We start from the raw sequence: 20,110 nt of genomic DNA on the forward strand, positions 1-20,110 counted from the left end.
TTTCTGTTCCTGTTTTCCCTCTTTTTAATGTTTATTTGATTTTCATGTACTTGAGAGGCATAGAGATGCAAGAGGGAGAGGCAAAAGAGATGGAGGGGTATTTCATCTTTTCATCTGCTGGTGCACTCCCCAAATGCCCACAACAACCAAGGCTGGTCCAGGATGAAACCAGGAGCCAGGAACTCCATCCTGGTCTCCAGCATCGGTACTTGGGCTAGTGTCTACTGTTTCCCAGGTGCATTAGCAGAGAGCTGGATTGGAAGCAGAGGAGCTGGGACTTGGGACCTGTGCTCTGATGTGAGATGCAGACATCACAAATGGCAGCTTAACCCACTCAAGTTTTCCCTCTTTTCAAAATATTTTTATTTATTTATATGAAAGGCAGCAAAACAGAGAGAACTCCCATCTTCTGGATCACTCCCTAAATGCCCACAATGACTGGGGCTTGGCCAGGCTGAAGCAGGGAGCTGGAAACTCAATGCAGGTCTCCCATGTAGGTGGCAGGAACCCAAGGATTTGAGCTACAGTGTACATTAGCAGAAACTTGGAGTTGAGAATGGAGCAAGGACTTGAATCCAGGCACTCTTACATGGGATTCAGGCATCTTTTTTACATTTTTTTTTTGCCAGAAAGAGTTAGACAGTGAAAGAGAGAGAGACAGAGAGAAAGGTCTTCCTTCTGTTGGTTCACTCCCCAAATGGCCACTACAGCCAGCACTGCGCCAATCCGAAGCCAGGAGCCAGGTGCTTCCTCCTGGTCTCCCATGTGGGTGCAAGACCCAAGCACTTGGGCCATCCTCCACTGCCTTCCTGGGCCACAGCAGAGAGTTGGACTGGAAGAGGAGCAACCAGGACAGAATCCGGTGCCCCGACCAGGACTAGAACCCGGTGTGCCAGTGCCGCAGGTGGAGGATTAGCCTAGTGAGCCGTGGTGCCGGCTGGAATTCAGGTATCTTAACCACTAAGCCAAATGGCTGCCCCCAGCTTTCACTCTTACAGGGACATCAGTCCTAATTAGGAGTCACACTCCTCTAGTATGAAAACATCTTAACTTGATTACATCTGCAAAGACCCTCATTTCCAAATAAGGTCATACTCACCATTCCTGGGTAGACAAGGGTTTTTGGGGAATGCTATTCCATCCAGTACACCATCCAATATGCTCTACACATTCTACTTGTTCCTCATCTCTCTCCCCCACTAGAATGTCAGCCCTACGAGGGTACAGATTGTTGTCTGGTTTGCTCATTGCTGTATCTTCAGCTTCTAGAGAAGTTGTTCAATACATAGCAGCCACTCACTAAATATTTTGTGGGATTGGCGTTGTGACACAGTGGGTTAAGCCACTCATTGCAATGCCCAAATCCCATACCAGAGTGCCAGTTGCAGTCCCTGATGCTCTGCTTCCAATCGAGCTCCCTGCAGAGATGTTGCAGCCATTCGGGGAAGTGAATCAGCACATGATAGATTTCTCTCTCTCTCTCTCTCTCTCTCTATCTCTATCTCTATCTCTATCTCTATCTCCCCCCTCCAAGTAAATACAGGCATCTTTTTAAAAAGCACAGATAAATATTTTGTGAATGAATCTTATACCCATCTGCTCCAACCATGGAGGAAATTGGAATGATAGAAGCAGGGATAAGGATGGGAATGCAGATAAAAGGGCTCTCCCTGTGAAAAATGTGCATTGTGAAAACACCATGCATGAATTTCACATTTTTTAAACCAAAATAATCTTTTAATTTCACTTTTCCACGAACTTTTGACATATCCTCATATTGCCTAGAACATAAATAAGTGAAAGACTGGATGGATACAAATATCTGATGGGTGTATTACCTTAACATTTGGGAGCACCTATTTTGCACAAAGTACTGAAGGAAGACACAAAGAAGTGAAAAGGAAACAGCTGTATATCCTATGTCTCCATGTGACCGCGGACAAGTCCCCCAATCTTTCTGTTTCACTTTTCCCACCAGGAAAATGGAGGCGGTAACACTACATACTTCAGCCAGCGCCGTGGCTTAACAGGCTAATCCTCCGCCTTGCGGCGCCAGCACACCAGGTTCTAGTCCCAGTTGGGGTGTCGGATTCTATCCCGGTTGCCCCTCTTCCAGTCCAGCTCTCTGCTATGGCTTGGGAAGGCAGTGGAGGATGGCCCAAGTCCTTGGGCCCTGCACCTGCATGGGAGACCAGGAGAAGCACCTGGCTCCTGGCTTCGGATCAGCACAATGCGCCGGTCACAGCGGCCATTGGAGGGTGAACCAACGGCAAAAAGGAAGACCTCTCTCTCTGTCTCTCTCTGTCTCTCTCTGTTTCACTATCCACTCTGCCTGTCAAAAAACAAACAAACAAACAAAAAAAACAGTACATACTTCATACTTCATAGGATTGTCAAGAGGCTTGAGTTCATAGACCCAAAAAAAGGCGCACCCAAGAGCTAGGAGCTATTATTTTTGCAGCCGGTATGGGCTAGCTCTAACCAAGGTATCTATTTTAAACAGCTTTATTGAGATATAATTCACATGGCACAAAATTCACTATTGTAAACGATAGAACTCAGTGGTTCTTACTCTAATATAACTTAAGAAAAGTTTCATCTCCCTCCCCAAAACCCCTTAGCAGTCACTCCCCCTTGCTCACACCACACCCCAGCTCCCTGCCTGCCACCCTGCTGGCAACCACTGTTAACAATTTTCCTCTCTATAGATTCACCTAGTATGGAATTTTAGAGAAATCATGCGGGTATATGGGCTTTTGTGACTGACTTCCCTCGTTAGCATCACATTTTTCACATTTCTCCAGCAAGTTTGTTAGCAATTCGTGGCTGAATAATACTCCATCATGTGGCTATACCACATTTATCCATTCATAAGTGGATTAACCCTTGGGTATTTTTTTTCACATTCTGAAGAACTGCCAAACTGTTTTTTTTTTTTTGACAGGCAGAGTGGACAGTGAGAGAGAGAGAGACAGAGAAAGGTCTTCCTTTTTGCCGTTGGTTCACCCTCCAATGGCCACTGCAGCTGGCGCGCTGCGGCTGGCGCATCTCGCTGATCCGAAGCCAGGAGCCAGGTGCTTCTCCTGGTCTCCCATGCGGGTGCAGGGCCCAAGCACTTGGGCCATCCTCCACTGCCTGCCCGGGCCATAGCAGAGAGCTGGCCTGGAAGAGGGGCAACCGGGACAGAATCCAGCGCCCCAACCGGGACTAGAACCCGGTGTGCCGGTGCCACAAGGCGGAGGATTAGCCTATTGAGCCACGGCGCCGGCCCAAACTGTTTTCCAAAGTAACTTCACTATTTCACAGTGACCAAGGGTTCCCATTTCTCTACATGCTTGCTAACCCTTCAATTTTAGCTATCATAGTGGACAAGAAGTGGTAGCGCATTGTGTGTGTATGTGTCTTTAAGAAATCACTATTTTCCATCAACCTCATTTTCATTTTCTGTTTAAGATCCAGTGGGTGAGCAGCTTAGGACCACTCAGTGGTTGTTCCTGCCTAGCCAGTGGCCTGAGCATTGGGAACTGCAGCCCAGTCTTCAGTGATGGGCTGAGTGCTCCAGACATGAGTAGAAAACTACGGATAGACAGAGCGTGCACCTTCGTGCCTTCGGGTGAATCTGCCACCTGGGGTTAAATAGCAGGAATCTCAGGAGCTGGAGCAGCTCATCAACCTTGAAGCTCCTTCTTGGCTACAGCCTTTTCAGCATGAGCCTGCTCTTCCTTTCCAGTCTCTGCAGAATTTCTGCCCAAGTAGAAATCCAGCATGACCTCCCATGGGGGTGTTCTTGGGAGATGGTTCCACGTGTGTGCAGAACTTCCTGGGCCAGCATCTACCACGTCAGATCCACTGACTGAATTCCCTTGTTGCACAGGATGGCAATGCCCAAGTAGCACAGAAAAGAATCTGTGTTGCATAGAGCAATGGATCAGTAGTCACCAGCAGATATGGCTTCTTTAAAAAAATTATCTGAAGGACAGAGCTAAGGGGAGGCGAGGAGAGATGTTCTATATCGTTGGTTCACTCCACAGATGGCCGCAACAGCCAAAGCTAAGAACCTGAAATTCCATCCGGTTCCCCCACGTGAGTGGCAGGCGCCCACATACTCAGGTCACCTTCTGCTGCCTTTCTCGGGCACATCAGCAGGGAGCTGCAGGGGAAACAGAGCAGCGGGAATGGAACCAACCCCCTGTATATGAGATGCCGGCATCCCAAGGCAGGTCCCTAGATACATCTTCTGAAAGGCTGCGTGAATTGCGTTAGGGAAGGTTCTGGGAGTGAAGCACTCAGTCATAAGAGTGGCCCCAACAGAAGGGGCAGACTTCAGCTTAGCCCACTGGCCAGTATTTCTGAGGGACATCATCCTGACATTAGCCAGGCAACAGTGGCAGAAGCACTTTGGGTTTCTGATGGAGATATCACCAGTTCTTTTACAAAGGTGCTTGTTTCACTTGGAAGTCAAGGTTCCTGCCACCTAAGTGGGTTCCTGCTGTAAGGCATTTAAAGACCTCCTCTGTTTGTAAACCGCAAGGGCTCCAGATATTTTGAAAGTTTCCCATAAGTTACCACGGGAACCTAGGACAATGCCTGATGGCTAGCACAGAAAGCTCATGGTGGTTTTGATTTGCCTTTCTCTGGCGGTTATAATGACATTGAGCATCTTTTGCATTTATTGGCCATTTGTATATCTTCACTGGAGAAAGGTCTCGTTGAATCTTCTGGCTGTTTTTGAAAAGTGGGTTATCTTTTTGTTGTTGAGCTACAAGAGTTCATTATATATTCTAGATGCAAGTCCCTTATCGGATATTCAGTCTACAAATATCTTCTCCCATTCTGTGAGTTGTGTTTTCTGTTCAAGGTGTTTTGCATGCTTTTTTTTTTTTTTTTATAAGACCACCCCTATGACGAAGGTGCTACTGCTAGGGAAATGGATGTTCAGACAGAAGATGGAATTTAAATCCAATTTTCTCTTTCTCTGACTCTAAAGCTCGTGCTTTTTCCTCAGCCCAACTCATTCGTGATGATAAATTAAGACATGTTTCTGGTTTACAGAGCTCAATCTGCAAGAGGACATAAAGCAAGACCACAAGTGAGTGTGCTATGAAGCCTAGTTCAACTTCTCTGCAAATGCCACAAGAGAGGGGCACAGGAAGTGCAGGGGGCAATCCCGAAGTGGGGAGGGCAGAGGAGGGAGAGGGAGAGAGACAGAGATAGAGAGGGCACGTCTGGTTGGGAAACTCGGGGTCGGCTTCAGTGAGATGGATTTGAGTGAAATCTCAACGGATGGTTGCAATTTCATTGGATGGAGATGATGGAATGAATGGGGAGACCATTTCCTAAGAACAGGAAATGAGGGTGGAAGGAATGTAGCTCAGATCTGAGATAGCTGTGATGGGGAGTTCTGGAGTTTGTTGGAACGAGCAATCATGAGACTGGGGGATTCTGGGTTTCACTGGGATAGTGGATTTGGGCATTTGGTGGGGGCAGTCTGCCTGTGATGTTGTATATGTGTATGTGTATGTGTGTGTGGGGAGTTCTGGGGGAGGGTTGTCTGGGAGGGGGGAGTTGTAGACTGATTGGGCTGGAGGGACATGGGGCTGGCTGGGATGCAGGGTTGAAGGGTGGTGATCCAGGAACTGGCTGGGATGCGAGACTCAGAGGCTGCCTCCTGATGGGGGGCTGCAGGGAGATCACCTAGGCTAGGAGCTCCAGGCGTTGGCTGGGACTGGGAATATGAGACAGGCTGGGATTAGCAGCCCCAGTGGATTGGATCCGTGGGTTGTCTGGACCTGGGGACGACCTGGGATGAGGGTTCCTGGGATGGCCTGGACAAGGATAGTGGGCCTGGAATGTGGCAACGGGCTGGGATAGAGGGGCTTCCTTAGGTGTCCTTTGATGAGGACCCTGGACGGGTGGAATGGGGAGCTCTCCCACAGGCTGCAATGGGGTTGGCCTCTGATGGTCGCCGGGACCTCGGGGCGGATCCAGCAGCCGGTGCCGGTGGCGGCCGCAGGTGGGACGCGCGGGGGCGGTCCGGGAGAGCTGGGTGGGGGCAGGGGCGGGGGGCGGGCCGGCGGCCGGGGCGGTCCCGCGCGGCCGCGCTGCGCAGTGACTCCGCAGCGGGCGGAGCGCCGTGGGCCGCGTCCTCCGGAGCCGTGGCGGTGGCGGTGGCGGCGGCGGCGGCGGCGGCAGCGGCAGCCTCAGCTCCTGCTCCCCGTGCCGCCGGCCCCAGCGCTGTCTCCCGGGCCCCCCCGGGCCCCCGGGCCCTCGAGCCCGGTGCGCGCCCTTGCGTCCCGCCGGCCCCCTCCCCCGGCTGGGCCCGGGGGAGGGTGGCGCCGTGAGCGAGCGGGGACCGGGCTCTCCTGCCCCTTCCCCTGCCCCTGGGCCGCCAGGATGGAGGCGGGGTCGGGGCCCCCGGGCGGCCCGGGATCCGAGAGCCCCAACCGGGCGGTGGAGTACCTGCTGGAGCTGAACAACATCATAGAGAGCCAGCAGCAGCTGCTGGAGACCCAGCGGCGGCGCATCGAAGAGCTGGAGGGCCAGCTGGACCAGCTCACCCAGGAGAACCGCGACCTGCGGGAGGAGAGCCAGCTGCACCGCGGGGAGTTGCACCGGGACCCCCACGGCGCGCGGGATAGCCCGGGCCGCGAGAGCCAGTACCAGAATCTGCGTGAGACCCAGTTTCACCACCGCGAGCTGCGGGAGAGCCAGTTCCATCAGGCGGCCCGGGACGTGGGCTACCCGAACCGGGACGGCGCCTACCAGAACCGGGAGGCTGTGTATCGGGACAAGGAGAGGGACGCCTCCTACCCGCTCCAGGACACTACCGGCTACACAGCCCGCGAGCGCGACGTGGCCCAGTGCCACCTGCACCACGAGAACCCAGCCCTGGGTCGCGAGCGTGGCGGGCGGGAGGCTGGGCCAGCGCACCCGGGCCGCGAGAAGGAAGCCGGCTACTCGGCGGCGGTGGGCGTGGGGCCGCGGCCGCCGCGGGAGCGGGGCCAGCTGAGCCGTGGCGCATCCAGGAGCTCCAGCCCCGGCGCCGGCGGAGGCCACAGCACCAGTACCAGCACCAGCCCGGCTACAACCCTTCAGAGAAAGTAAGGAATGCATGTTTGTGCCCCGCGCCTCGTCCCCTCTAGATCCCTCTCCAACTTGTCCGGCTGCTAAAGTAAGAAGCCCGGGCCTGATTCCATGTCCGCCTCTCCTGGCTGGACCTGCCAGGGGGAGAAGCGAGGTCCCCTTCGGCCAGCCGGCACCCCTTCCCTTCCCCAGCCACCACACACTGAGCTGGCTGGATGATGAGTGCCGGCGCCTCTCTCCCAGTTCCGAGGCCACTAAGGGACTAGAGCCATCATCACCCCCCACCCCCAACACACACACACACACACACATACATCTTCAGCCGGAGCTGTATCCTCGCTGGAAGATAGGTTCTCATCTATTTATTTGTTTGTTTGTTTTGGATGTACTGGTGGGGATTTTTTTCGTTTGGGGGTGGGGGGGCATGGTGTCAACTCAGAGCCCCAAGGGAGAGAGAGAGAGAAAGCCCCCCCCCCTTTCTGCCTGATCTTATCTCCTCTGGCGGCCAAAGCTCCATCCTTTCCCAGAGAGGCAGGTGAGGACCAGAATGGCTGCTGGAGGCTGAGGCATCCCTCTGAGAGGGAACTGCAGCACACCCTGGCCAGGGGGGAGCAAAGATGGGGGAGCAAAGATGGAGGCCAGGCCTTTGGCTAGTTCCTCAAAGTCCACCCCCTCTCCACCCTTCAGGAAAAAAACAACACCCATTTAAAGAGCCCTACGAGGAAGGGAGGTCTCAGGTCGCCTCTCTGTTGGATCACTTCCAATTCCCGCGCTGTGTGTCCGTCTATTTGGGACAACTTGGCCATGTCTCCTGGGTTGGTGGGACATGAGCTGGGTCCCCTTTTCCCACGTAGATACCCTTGGGAGCTGCTTGGACTGAATGGCTCAGAAGGAGAGAGTGCACGGTGTGCAGGCGTACAGGGCTGCCTTGAAGGCTGGTGAATCGGAGAGAACGCTAGACCAGGAGTTAGGAGACCTGGGCTCCCTTTTCAGCTCTGCTGCAGATCGGCTTGGTGACCTTGACTGAGTCCCTTCCTCTCTCAGGCCATCAATTTCCCCCGAATTTTTTTTTTTTTTTTAAGGCAAGGACTGCTTCGGATGCTGCCTAAGGGCCCTCCCTGCCAGCTTCCATTCGATGGCTTTGTCACTAACCTAGCCACACTCCAGAGCAAATCCCAAGTCCTCCAGTGAGCGGGCAGGCTTTCCCTCCTGTCGCTGCTCAGCTGGTCCTACCATGTGCCACAACCAGTGGAGTGTCTCTTGGCGGCTGGGCTGGGGGTGGGGAAGCCTTCTGCCTCAGGAAATCTGCTGGGAGACAGCTCTCCGCAACTCCCCCGTGGTGAGGCAGCAGGCTGGGGTGCTGGGTTGAGATGGCTGGGCCCCAGGAGCGCCAGCTGTGGCTCCAGGGCTCGCCTGGGCTCCACTGCAGTGTACCCCGGCTGAGTCGTGTTGGGGACTGCCCCGGAGTAGTCCGGAGCGCGCTGCAGTGGGCTGGGGCAGAGGGCTGGATGCAGTCCTGTGGTCCTGGAGCCAGGAGCCTGGCTGTAGAACGCTTTCCTCGAGGGATCAGGCCCGTGTCGGAGGGAGCAGCCTCCTTGTGTGTGGTACCAGGGAGCACAGCCCGGACCAGGGGGCAGATTTGAGAGAAATAAGGAAGAACTTCCCCACTTGGCTGTCTGGCGATGCAGCGGCCTGCCTGAAGGGAGGGCGGGGGGGGGCCTCCGCTCACTGGAGGACTTGGATGGTCCAGCAGAGGCCCAGTGGGGGTGGGGGGGAGGCTGGGAGAGCTGTAGAAACACAATTCTTGAATCAGCTAGAAAGTGCAGTGAAATGGCCTGGGCTTCCCCAACTCCACAATCCCAGTGCCGTCAGATTCTCAGCCCTGCAGACAAGGCTCTGAGTCTCTAGGCCATTTCCTCTGGAGCTGTACGCCTCTGCCATCCGTGCAACTCACTTCCCGGTCTTTCCTTCTGTCTGTGCCCCCTTCAACTTGCTTGTCGGATTTCCTGGCTTCACATTGCCTACTGGATTCATCGAGAGGTTTAGCTAGCATGTATGGTTTCTCTGCTAACCACACAACAGCTATTTGCCCATCCATGATGATCCCATTTGGCTCCTCCCAACAAGCCCTATGCAATGAGCATTAGCAAGTCCATTTCAGAGATGGGGAAAACTGAGGCTCCGAGAGCAAGGGACCTTGCTCAAGGTTACACAACTAGTTGCTAATGGAGCTGGAACTAGGACCCCAGTCTGTCTGTCTCCGAGGCCTGTTAGATTGTCACTAGAGAGAGCACTCCAACCCACAGGAATCTCTTGGCTTCAGGCCCCAGGCAGGTACTGAACTGGAAGAGGCCAGGAGAGCCTTAGATATCAAGAGGGTTTGAACAGGAGATGAATCTGAGATGGGGGTGGGAGTGGAAGGGGAGGGGGCAGAAGGCTGTGTCTCCCTCCTTTCCATGTCCCTCCCCGCCAGGCGTCAGGAGGGTCTGTGGGTGCAGTAGCCATTGCTGCCCCCGCTGCCGCTGCCAGCGACTCCCCTGCGAAGCCTGTTCTGGGTTTGTAAGGAGTGGGTGAGAAGGCTGCCGCTGGAAGCGCGGGCAGGCGGGGTGGGAGTTTCAGCAGCAGAGGCTGCAGCATTGGGGGAGGACAGGCAGAGCCAGCAGCCAGCACAGGCTGGGCGCTCCTGGTCCCCAGGCTCCCTCTGGTGGACGAAGTGCACAGGGTAGGCCTTGGCCAGCGAGCTGCAGCTGCTTGGTGGTGGTGGTGGTGGTGGTGGTGGTAGTGGGGGCGGCCTGGGTCTGCCTAGGGACTTCATTTAGTCCTCTCAAGGATGCTGTGTGTCTGTCAGCACAGTCGACATTTGAAAGGGGAAGAAATCGAGGGCAATGAGCGGTGAAGCCCACCGGAGACCATGCAGTTAGTAAGACAGACTCCCGATCCTGTGAACTTTCCCTCCCCTGCATTGGATTCCGGCTGCCATGCCTGTCCCCAGGCGTACCAACCACCCATGACTCCCACATCCTCCCCCCACTGGCTCTTCTGGACGGGTTGCAGGGAGCTGGGATCCCTTTGGCTGGGCGTGGCCTGTCTAGTGCAGCACCGAGTGAGCGAGATGGGTTCTCCTCACTCCGAGGGGGTCTGGCTTGTATGTTTTGTAGTATTTGCGGGTCCTGACTGCTGCTCTGGTGTTCCTACAAGGAATCGCCGCCCTGCCCCCTCCTCCTGGGCTCCGCTCTTGCTGTGGATCTGGGCCTGGCTCCCTTGCGGTGCTGACACCCAGAATGATTTATAGGCCTGCTAGGGGCTATTGCTGAGTTGCTCCATGCTGAAGAGAGCTGCAGTTCCCACGCTGCTTGCCTGGGCCCAGCTCCAGCTCTGCTGCAGGCGGCAGTGCTGGGCTGAAGCTGGGAGGGCCGGAACTCTGCATCCACTGCTCCCACTCTCCCCACCCTGCAGCCTGGCTCATATTTGGGGACAGCAACTGTCCTCACTGTGGTGTGGCGTGGCATGCGGGCCGAGGTGCTCAGGAGCACCCTGGAGATGTCTGGCTCCTGTTGGCTCTTGGGTCCTGTTCCCTGGGGGAGGAGAGGTGGGGGTCTCTCCTTCTCCCTGCGGAAGGAAAGCCATGTCTCCCCTCGACACACACACACACAGTGTTGTAAGCATTATCTTCGTGTGGGAGGAAATGATGACTTGGAGTTGAATGACAATTTGGGGGATCTTGCTTCTCTGTCTCAAGCCAGGGCAAGAATGGGGTTGTTGTCACACACAAACATTCCGTGGCCGTGGCCGTGGCCGTGGCTGTGCACTGTGCTGCCCAGCAGGAGGGACCAGCAGGCTGAGCAAACACCATGCTCGCAGGCTCAGCGGGGCCATAGAGACAGCGCTCGGGGCCACAAGAGGAGCAAGGGTGGTAAGGGCTGAAGCTCCTCTGAAGTGGCCACACCACCGCTTGCTAACCTGGGCTGGGGGTGTGTGTTGTGTGGGTGGGAGGTGCTTCAGATGAGAGTGGGTGGTCCTCTGGTGTCCAGTGGAGGGGGAGGGCAAAAAATGCCAGACCCAAGGCTGGCCCCTTGCAGCCGTTCCTCCTCTGCTCCATCCCTGCCTCCATGGCCTCAGAGTTTATTGGGAGTCTTCAGTGGGTTAACTTTGTGTTTTTTTCTTACTGCACTTACAGTGTGCCAAGCGCTGTTTGTCCTGAGCACGTTCCACAAACGCGTCCCTTCAGTCTGCATGCGAATCCTTTCACGTAGATGTTGCCGTTGATCCCATTTTACCGATGAGGACACTGAGGCCCAGAAGTGTGAAGGGACCAGAAGGAGCTTGGGTGGACAGACTCCAGGGCCTGCAGCACTCTTGCCCACCACCATGCAGTACTGCTTCTTGTCCCCTGTGCACAGCCCCAGCGACCTGCGTGTTCTTATGACCCTCATTTGTCACATGAGGAAACTAGGATCAGAGAGGTGCAGTGATCTGCCCAAGGGTACACAGCGGAATGAGGCCAAAACTGGCTGGCTCCCAGGCCCATGGCCAACTCCTGCCTCCCACCGGTGGGCTTTAAGGTCCTTGAAGCCACTCCAGGTGTGGCTGTGGCTCCTCGCCCCCACAGTTCCCAGGATGGCTGCCCCAGGCAGGCTCCCTGTCCCTGCCCCTTTTGTATTTTTGAGGTTCATTACATCTCATGTCCCTGCTACCAGGCTGAACCTATGAAGGTACTCCGATTCATTTAGATTTATTATTTGCAAAGCAGAATGACAGCCAGAGAGAGAGAGAGAGAGAGAGAGAGAGAGAGAGAGAGAGAGAAACAGAGGTTGCAACAGCCAAGACTAGGCCAGGCTAAAGCCAGGAGCCCAGAACTCCATCTGGGTCTCCCACATGGGTGGTAGGGGCCCAAGCGCTTGGGCCATCTTCCCCTGCTTTCCTAAGCACATTAGCAGGAAACCTGATCGGAAGCTGAGCAGCTGGGACGCGAACCAGTACTCTGCTAGGGGCTGCAACTCCAGCTCCCAGGTATGCAGATTGAACTGACGTGCATTAAGCTGTCAGGCTCTAGGCCAGCTCCCAGGGGCAAGTGTGCTAGGGCAGTAAGCTTGGAAACACACAGCATGGTCCAAAGTAGCTGCTTAGTCAATGGCAAGTAGACAAGTGTGAGTCTGGTTAAATCCTGGCGAACTAACAGCCAGAGACGATTTTGCCACCGTTCTCAGACTGGTGTAGAGAGAGAGATGACAACTTTGAAAGTCCCCTGGATTCATAGACCGGCAAAGGAGCAGAGCCGGATGCAACTTCGGAGCCACTTGGACCAACGTGCTCCTTGCTGTCCCTCCCTACCGTGCCATGGCCACGTCACACTGTGGTCTTGACCTTCCATGCAAAGTCCTGTGTTCCAAAAGCAGCAGAGAGGCCGGCCCAGGGCCCCGGGGTGCTCAGTGGGAAGCCGCGTACTGCTCCATCAATTCCTTTCTGCATTCAAGCCCTGGGCCAGGCACAGTGTCTCCGGCTTGAAAGAAGACTGGGCTCCCTCTGACTCACTCCCTGCTGTATTCCCTGGCAGAATAATCAACAGTGGTCACGGGGAAGAATGAGGAATCAATGACTTACTTCCTCTTTTTTTGGGGGAGGGGAGCTTGTTTAGGGCAAGATGATTGGCTGGTTGCTCCGACTTCCTCATAGCATTTGAGCTGTGCAAGCACCCTTGCGGAAAGCACTTACACATCCACCAGGAAGCCCGGGACATCAGGAAGCTCAGGACTTCAAAAAGTTCCTGGAGCAGCCTGGAGTTAGAAGATAGGTTTATTTTTGACGCAACACGCTTTTGAAATCTGGGTGTAACTTTTTGTCCTAATATGCATTTTTCCCATGAGCATTTGGGAGACTCCCTCGTAGCTGAAGCTTTTGGAGGTGGTGGGGGGTGCTCAGCGTTCAGCGGAAGTGTGGCTGGCACCCTGCAAGGAGGGCTTCGTGACTTTTTTTAGGCAAGTGACTTCATCTTCTGAAGCACGGGTTTTTAAGTAGTAAATGGGGTTAAAACAGTATTTTCAGATATGAAAGGTTCATGTCCACCCCACCCCCCCAAAAAAAAATTATCCGAAACTTTCCTAGCTGCCCAGGATGAAGCCATCCGGATGGAAAGCCCATGGGCAAGCCTGGAAAATAATAGGTGGGACTGCACTGCCCCCTAGAGGCTGAGCATAGCAAACAAAACAGCACAGCCAAGACCCTAGTAGCCCATTCTGAAGACCACAGCTCCCGGACTGGTCAAGATGATTTCTCTAACGTTTTCCACGGAAGTTCCTCACGACTATCGCCTGCTAGCCACTCTTTCACTTCCACCAGCTGCCTTTCTTAGGAGCTGTGTGCCTTTGTTAAGTTGCCCACTTTGTGTTGGAATGGACACGTAGTAACTGTGCTAACCCTGGGTGATGTTTGCACCTTTGCAGAGGGGGTAATGTGATTTCCTTCTGGATTCCAGAATAAGGTATACTGTGCTCACCTGAATAAGACTGATATTACCTTCTGTATAACTACTTTATTTTAAAGACTTACTTGAAAGGCAGAGAGAGAGAAGAGAGAGAGAAGTCTTCCATTCATCTGCTGGATCACTCCCCAAATCGCCACAGAAGCAGGACTGGGTCAGGTCACCAGGAGCCAGGAACTCCATCCGTGTCTCCCATGCAGGTGCAGGGGCCCAAACACTCAGGCCATCCTCCACTGCTTTCCCAGGTTCATTAGCAGTGAGCTGGATGGGAAGTGGAGCAGCCAGGACTTGAAGTGGTGCCCATGTGCTATGCTGGCATCACAGGTGGTAGATTAACCCACTGCACCACAATGCCAGCCTCCTATATAACACTTGAATTATTGTCGTAATTCCTGTAATAAAGACTGGCCAATTTTGTCCTTACCCCCAAATTTCCTTAAAAAAAAAAAAACATTGGGAGACATGTCATATAAGTGTGCATCTGATATGCTGGCCAATTCGTAAACAACCCGTCTCATTGTGATTGTTATGGCATTCAATAAGATGACAGCGATGGAGTTCTTGGCACAAAGGATTATTATGAATAACTTGGTGAAGCTCTGTGCTGTGGGAAGGCAGCAGAGAGAGGCCATGTGGAACTCACCACATTTCTGAGACGGACATGAGTCCAGCAAATACTGTGTGCCTGTGTGTACCATGTCCTGTGCCATCCCAGGCAGAGAGGTCTGTATAACTGGCTTTGTACAGATTCTGGCTTCAGGGTGCTCATGGTTGAGGGGAGAGAATGGCCATGGACACAGATGATTACAATGTGATGCCCAGTGTGCCCTGCCTGAAGGCAGCACAGGGGTTTGCCAAAAGGAGAGACATCTACCCAGACAGTCGGGGAAAGCTTCCTGGAGGAGGTGATACCTGAGCTGAGCCTTTGAGGATGAGTAGGAGTTAGCTAAGTGAAGAAAGATGGCATATGGGTTGGTGGGCATTGCGCCCACTCCCTGATACATGTCGGCGCTCAATAAACAGTTATTTTTCTTTTCCCTCATAAAATCTCCCATGCACAATGACTCGAAGAAGTGTCAGGCAAAGCTTGGCTTTCCCCGAACACTGCTGTGCTTCCTCCTTCCGCACACGAGACTTTCAGAGCGTTTGTGTCTTCCTTTTGGCACCAGCCACCAGTTAATTTGAAGCACTGCACTGGCATCTTTGATGATCTCTTTTTTCTGAGGTCTTATTTGCCAGTTCAGTTTCTCTGCTGTCCTTCCCTGTGTTCCTGGAGTAAGCAACGTCAAATCCTTTTGTGACTCAGGCAGGTAAAAATAACTAATGGGTGTAAATACTTGAATGAATGGAAGACTGGAGAGGTTGGATTAGTGAGGGGTGGGGGGTGGGGTTTGAAGAGGACCAGAGACTGGTCCTCTGCCTGGGGCAGCTGAAAGGTGTCCGCCTGGATGACTGTGGGGAGCCCCGGCTTAGTTGCAAGGGGGTCAGCTCTTCACCTGTCTGTCTTACTCCCACCCTGTAAAGAAGAGGACCTCACGTCATCTGCAGTCACCACCTCTCCATATTGTATGGGGGAACCCCGGTACACAGAATGAGAAGGGCCTTGTTTTAGAAATTCCATTATTTCTTCATTTGTCGACTTCTAAAACATCTCTTGACTTCTTTGTACAACAAATGGAAATTTAGCTTATTTACCATACCTGACTCTTGACTCTCGACTTTCTCTCCTACGAAATTTTGATGGTTATATTACTATTTGGGTTCCTCTATCAGTTAGTTACCTTTGTACCGTTATTAAAATACTGCTTTAAGTTGTGATTTCTCATTCCATCGATTTCCCACTGTACCTCTTGACCACTTTGTAAAAATGATTTATTTATCTGAAAGGCAGAGCGACAGAGTAGAAGGAGAGGGAGAGGAGGAGAGGCGAGAGAGAGAGAGAGAGAGCGCTCTTCCCTCCGCTGGTTCACTCCCCAAATGGCTGCAACAGCCAGGACTGGGCCAGGCAGAAGCCAGGAGCCTGGAATTCCATCTGGGTCAGGAATTCCATCCAGGAACTCAAACTGGCACTCCAACATGGGATTCTGGTTTCGCAAGCTGCAGCTTAACCCAGTGCACCATGACACTGACCCCCCTGTGTTGGCCACTTTCTGAGATACTTAGGTACTTTTTTTTAAATTTTTTTTTTATTTTTTACAGGCAGAGTGGACAGTGAGAGAGAGATAGAGAGACAAAGAGAAAGGTCTTCCTTTTTGCCGTTGGTTCACCCTCCAATGGCCGCTGCGGCCGGTGCACCGCGCTGATCCGAAGCCAGGAGCCAGGTGCTTCTCCTGGTCTCCCATGGGGTGCAGGGCCCAAGCACTTGGGCCATTCTCCACTGCCTTCCCGGGCCACAGCAGAGAGCTGGCCTGGAAGAGGGGCAACCGGGACAGAATCCGGCCCCGACCGGGACTAGAACCCGGTGTGCCGGTGCCGCTAGGTGGAGGATTAGCCTGTTGAGCCACGGCACCGGCCTCTGAGATACTTATGTATGCCCCATCCTCCATCCATCTTTCTTCTCCTCGTCTCTGCACTCTGTACTTCTACATCCAGCCAGCTTGACTACATTTGCATTCTGTTGTGTAAAAATAGTCAGGTCCAGGGCCGGCGCTGTGGCGTAGCAGGTAAAGCTGCCGCCTGCAGTGCCGGCATCCCATATGGGCGCTGGTTCAAGTCCCAGCTGCTCCACTTCTGATCCAGCTCTCTTCCATGGCCTGGGAAAGCATTAGAGGATGGCCCCAAGTCCTTGGGCCCCTGCACCCGCGTGGGAGACTCAGAGGAAGCTCCTGGCTCCTGGCTTTGGACTGGTGCAGCTCCAGCCACTGCGGGCATCTGAGGAGTGAACTAGCAAGTGGAAGACCTCTCTCTCTCTCTCTCTTTCTCTCTCTCTCTCTGCTTCTCCTTCTCTTTCTGTGTAATTCTGACTTTCAAGTAAATAAAATAAATCTTTAAGTAATAAAATAGGTCCAGTGGTTTATCTAGGGAGATTGATTAGATTCTAAAAGTTGACCACCAATATGCCGTGTTTATGATTTTGACCAGGTCGCTATTATGTATTGCAGGGCCAAATAGCCTAACTAATGGCACCTCATTTCCTCCAATTAACACTGTTGCAACCTCTGAACTCCTGGGAGAATGTTCCTGGCCTCAAGGTCAAGTAAATTTTCCTTTTGAAGCCCTACTAATTGCTCAAAATCATACCACCTGTTACTTGGCTTCATATTTGGATCCAGACTTTCTTTCTGCCTTTAATTATCTATCTGTTTTTTTTTAAAAGATGTTATTTATTTATTTATTGGAGAGGCAGAGTTACAGACAGAGGGAGAGGCAGAGAGAGAAGGAGGGGGGTCTTCCATCCGCTGGTTCACTCCCCAGTGGCCACAACAGCCAGAGCTGGGCCAATCCGAAGTTAGGAGCCAGGAGCATCTTCCGGGTCTCCCATGTGGGTGCAGGGGCCCAAGGACTTGGGCCATCTTCTACTGCTTTCCCAGGCCATAGCAGAGAGCTGGATTGGAAGTGGAGCAGCCAGGAGTTGAACTGGCACCCATTTGGGATGCCAACACTGGAGGCGGACGCTTAGCCTACTATGCCACAGCGCCAACCCCTATCTATCTGTTTTGTCGATCACTTTCTTACTATTATGTGGAGTTCTTTGAAACCATAGGATAATCATAGCACATCTTCCAGGGATATTCCATAGGATATCATAGCATATCTTCCAGGGATATAGAAGAGGTTTTTTAAAAAAAACAAAACAAAACAAACTTCACAATGAAATATAATATGCATACAGAAAAGAGCTGGCATTACAAATACTATGACCATCTCACATATGACATGGTTGATGTTTTTTTTTCTTTTTCTTTTATTTTTGACAGGCAGAGTGGACAGTGAGAGAGAGAGACAGAGAGAAAGGTCTTCCTTTGCCATTGGTTCACCCTCCAATGGCCGCCGCGGCTGGTGCGCTGCGGCCGGCGCATTGCGCTGATCCGAAGCCAGGAGCCAGGTGCTTCTCCTGGTCTCCCATGGGGTGCAGGGCCCAAGCACTTGGGCCATCCTCCACTGCCTTCCCGGGCCATAGCAGAGAGCTGGCCTGGAAGAGGGGCAACCGGGACAGAATCCGGCGCCCCGACCGGGACTAGAACCCGGGGTGCCGGCGCTGCAAGGCGGAGGATTAGCCTGTTGAGCCATGGCGCTGGCCATGGTTGATGTTTTTTAAATCAAACACCTATGTAAACAGCACCCAGATCTCTTTCTCATTCGCTCTGCCTGGTAGTCAGGGAGCCCTCTCAACTTGAAGTGATGGCGTCTCTTCTGAGGGTTTCTTTGATAATGACCTCCCCTTGGTTGGCACTGTCTTCTGCTTCCGGAATGTCTGTTAGTTGCATGGGGAACTTCCTCAGTGGGGACTGCTTAGCTTTTCTCTCCTGTTTTCTCGTTTATGGTTTAGCAGTGAGTGAATGGAGAGCCTAACTGACATGTCTGTCCACTTGCCAGACTAGGAGCTGCTTGTTATGATGGGTGCCCCTCAAATGCCATAATGGGGGGCCATTGCTAGGTGCCCCAAATTTACCCCAGATCATTTAATTCCTTTAACAAGGAGTCCTCTGATATATCTCGTAGGAATGAGTGCCAGGTAGCCTGTGTCCTGCTGCCTGAATTGGGGAGGAAGGGAAGGGGGGATTGTTTTAAAAAGATTCATTCAGTCATTCTCATTCATTCATTTGTTCATTTATTTGACAGGCAGAGTTATGGAGAGACACAGAGACAGATCTTCCATCTGCTGGTTCACTCCCCAAATGGCTGCAATGGCTGGGACTAACCCAGGCAGATGCCAGGAGCCAGGAGCCTCTTCTAGGTTTCCCATGTAGGTGCAGGGGTCCAAGGACTTGGGCCATCCTCCACTGTCTTCCCAGGTGCATTAGCAGGAAGCTGCATTGGAAGTGGAGCAGCTGGGACTCCCAACTGGAGCCCCCATGGGCTGCCAGTGTCACGGGCAGCAGTTTAGGCTGCTGTGCCATGATGCTGGCCCTGGAAGGGGGAGTTTATCCACTTCTACCTTCAGTCTGTTGCCCTGTGCTCAGTTCCCTGGTGACTCCTACCCTCCCTTCTACCTGCCATCACCAAGGCTGGCATTTCCCTGCTCAGCTGCAGCCCTTGTGTGCTGTCCCTGGCTTGCTCTCAGCCGTGAACACTCTGTTGTTTGTCATTTGCCTTCAGAAGTTTGTTGAAATCGCTCGCCCACTGATCTCAGCCCCTCCTTTTTTCCCTGTTAAGAGTCCACAACCATATTCAGTTTCCTCGTTTTCATTTGACTGGGCGGTCCTGGGAGAGAAGACAGGAGATAAACTTTGATGCTCTTGAGGTACAAGCTAAGGCCCAAGCTACTTTTCCAAATGGTCATTTTTGCCATCTCAACCCATATTGAAACTGGAAACTATTGGTAGCTGCCCCGTGGTGCCAGATCACTGAGTCAGGATGATCTATCTTGTGTTCCCTGTGGCCCCAGACCCTGTCATGAGCATTGTTTTAGCAGCCTCTGCAGCGCCCCTGTCCTCAACCTCTGTCACCTAGGCCGTTGGAGTCCAGGGAGCCCTCCACTGAGGAACCCGCTAGCTGGGCTCTGCCCCCAGCCCTGCCTCTGCCTCCCTCTTGCACTGCTGGGCACGTCACTCCACCTCTCTCGAGTCACCTCTCTGTGTCACAAGAGATTCTTGATGTACTGGGAGCTTGGAGAGCAGCCCAGTGTCTTTGCTCAGGCGGTGGGAGCAGGTGGGCCAGAGATGGGCCCAAGCCCACAGGAGGGGGGCTTGGAGGCTGAGCCGAGGCGTCTGCAACAGCAGGCTGCTCTAGCTGCTCCCCCTCCGCCCACTCTTTCCCATCATGGCTGAGCCTCCATCCCTCCGCCTCCAGCAGAGGGAGGAAAGGAAGGAGGGCTGGAGAACCAGTTCCATTTTCCTTTGCTCACTCACTCTCTCTCTCTCTCTCTCTGATCGATGAGCTGATCAGTCTGCAGTCCTTGAGCCTACCCTCACCTCCCGCTCTCCTCACTCTCCCTTTCCTTCCCTGAATCATTGTCTCTGCTATGGTGGTGTGGGGGTGGGGGTGGGAGGGGGCTTGCACTGCATCGTGTGGCAGGGAGACAGGAGATGGGTGAGAGTGAGAGAGCGAGGCCACGTCCCCAAGCTGGTTTAGGAGATGAAGTGCGGCTTAGCTCTGGTGTGACAGAAGGAAGCAGCAGCTGGAGCAGTTGAACGCGTTGGTTTTGGAGTCAGAGAAATGCAGATTCGAATGTCGGCTGCACTACTTATTAGCTATGTGACTCTGGGTCTGTCACATTGCTCCTCTGAGCCTCCTCTCTCTTCAATAAGAATAGGAACTACTTTGCACAGCTGTTAGGAAGATAACACAAGTCCTGCACCATTGTAGGTGCATAGTCACCTTATTATTATTTGGAGTATTATAAGGACCAAATAAAGGCTGCTTGTTATATTTATTATGAGTTTAAAT

The 20,110-nt window shown here is 53.1% G+C and overlaps 1 protein-coding gene across 1 annotated transcript in view; it reads left to right on the forward strand.

The window, feature by feature from the left end:
* The first annotated feature begins 6,393 nt into the window (after positions 1 to 6,393).
* The window catches only part of IQSEC2 (IQ motif and Sec7 domain ArfGEF 2), an 87,895-nt gene continuing 74,178 nt past the window's right edge, over positions 6,394 to 20,110 (forward strand). The window contains exon 1 of the mRNA XM_062182964.1: positions 6,394 to 7,100. Within this exon, the coding sequence (XP_062038948.1) occupies positions 6,394 to 7,100 (707 nt within the window). The remainder of the gene's footprint in view (positions 7,101 to 20,110) is intronic.

Source organism: Lepus europaeus, chromosome X, assembly GCF_033115175.1.
Source record: "Lepus europaeus isolate LE1 chromosome X, mLepTim1.pri, whole genome shotgun sequence".
NCBI lineage: Eukaryota > Metazoa > Chordata > Mammalia > Lagomorpha > Leporidae > Lepus > Lepus europaeus.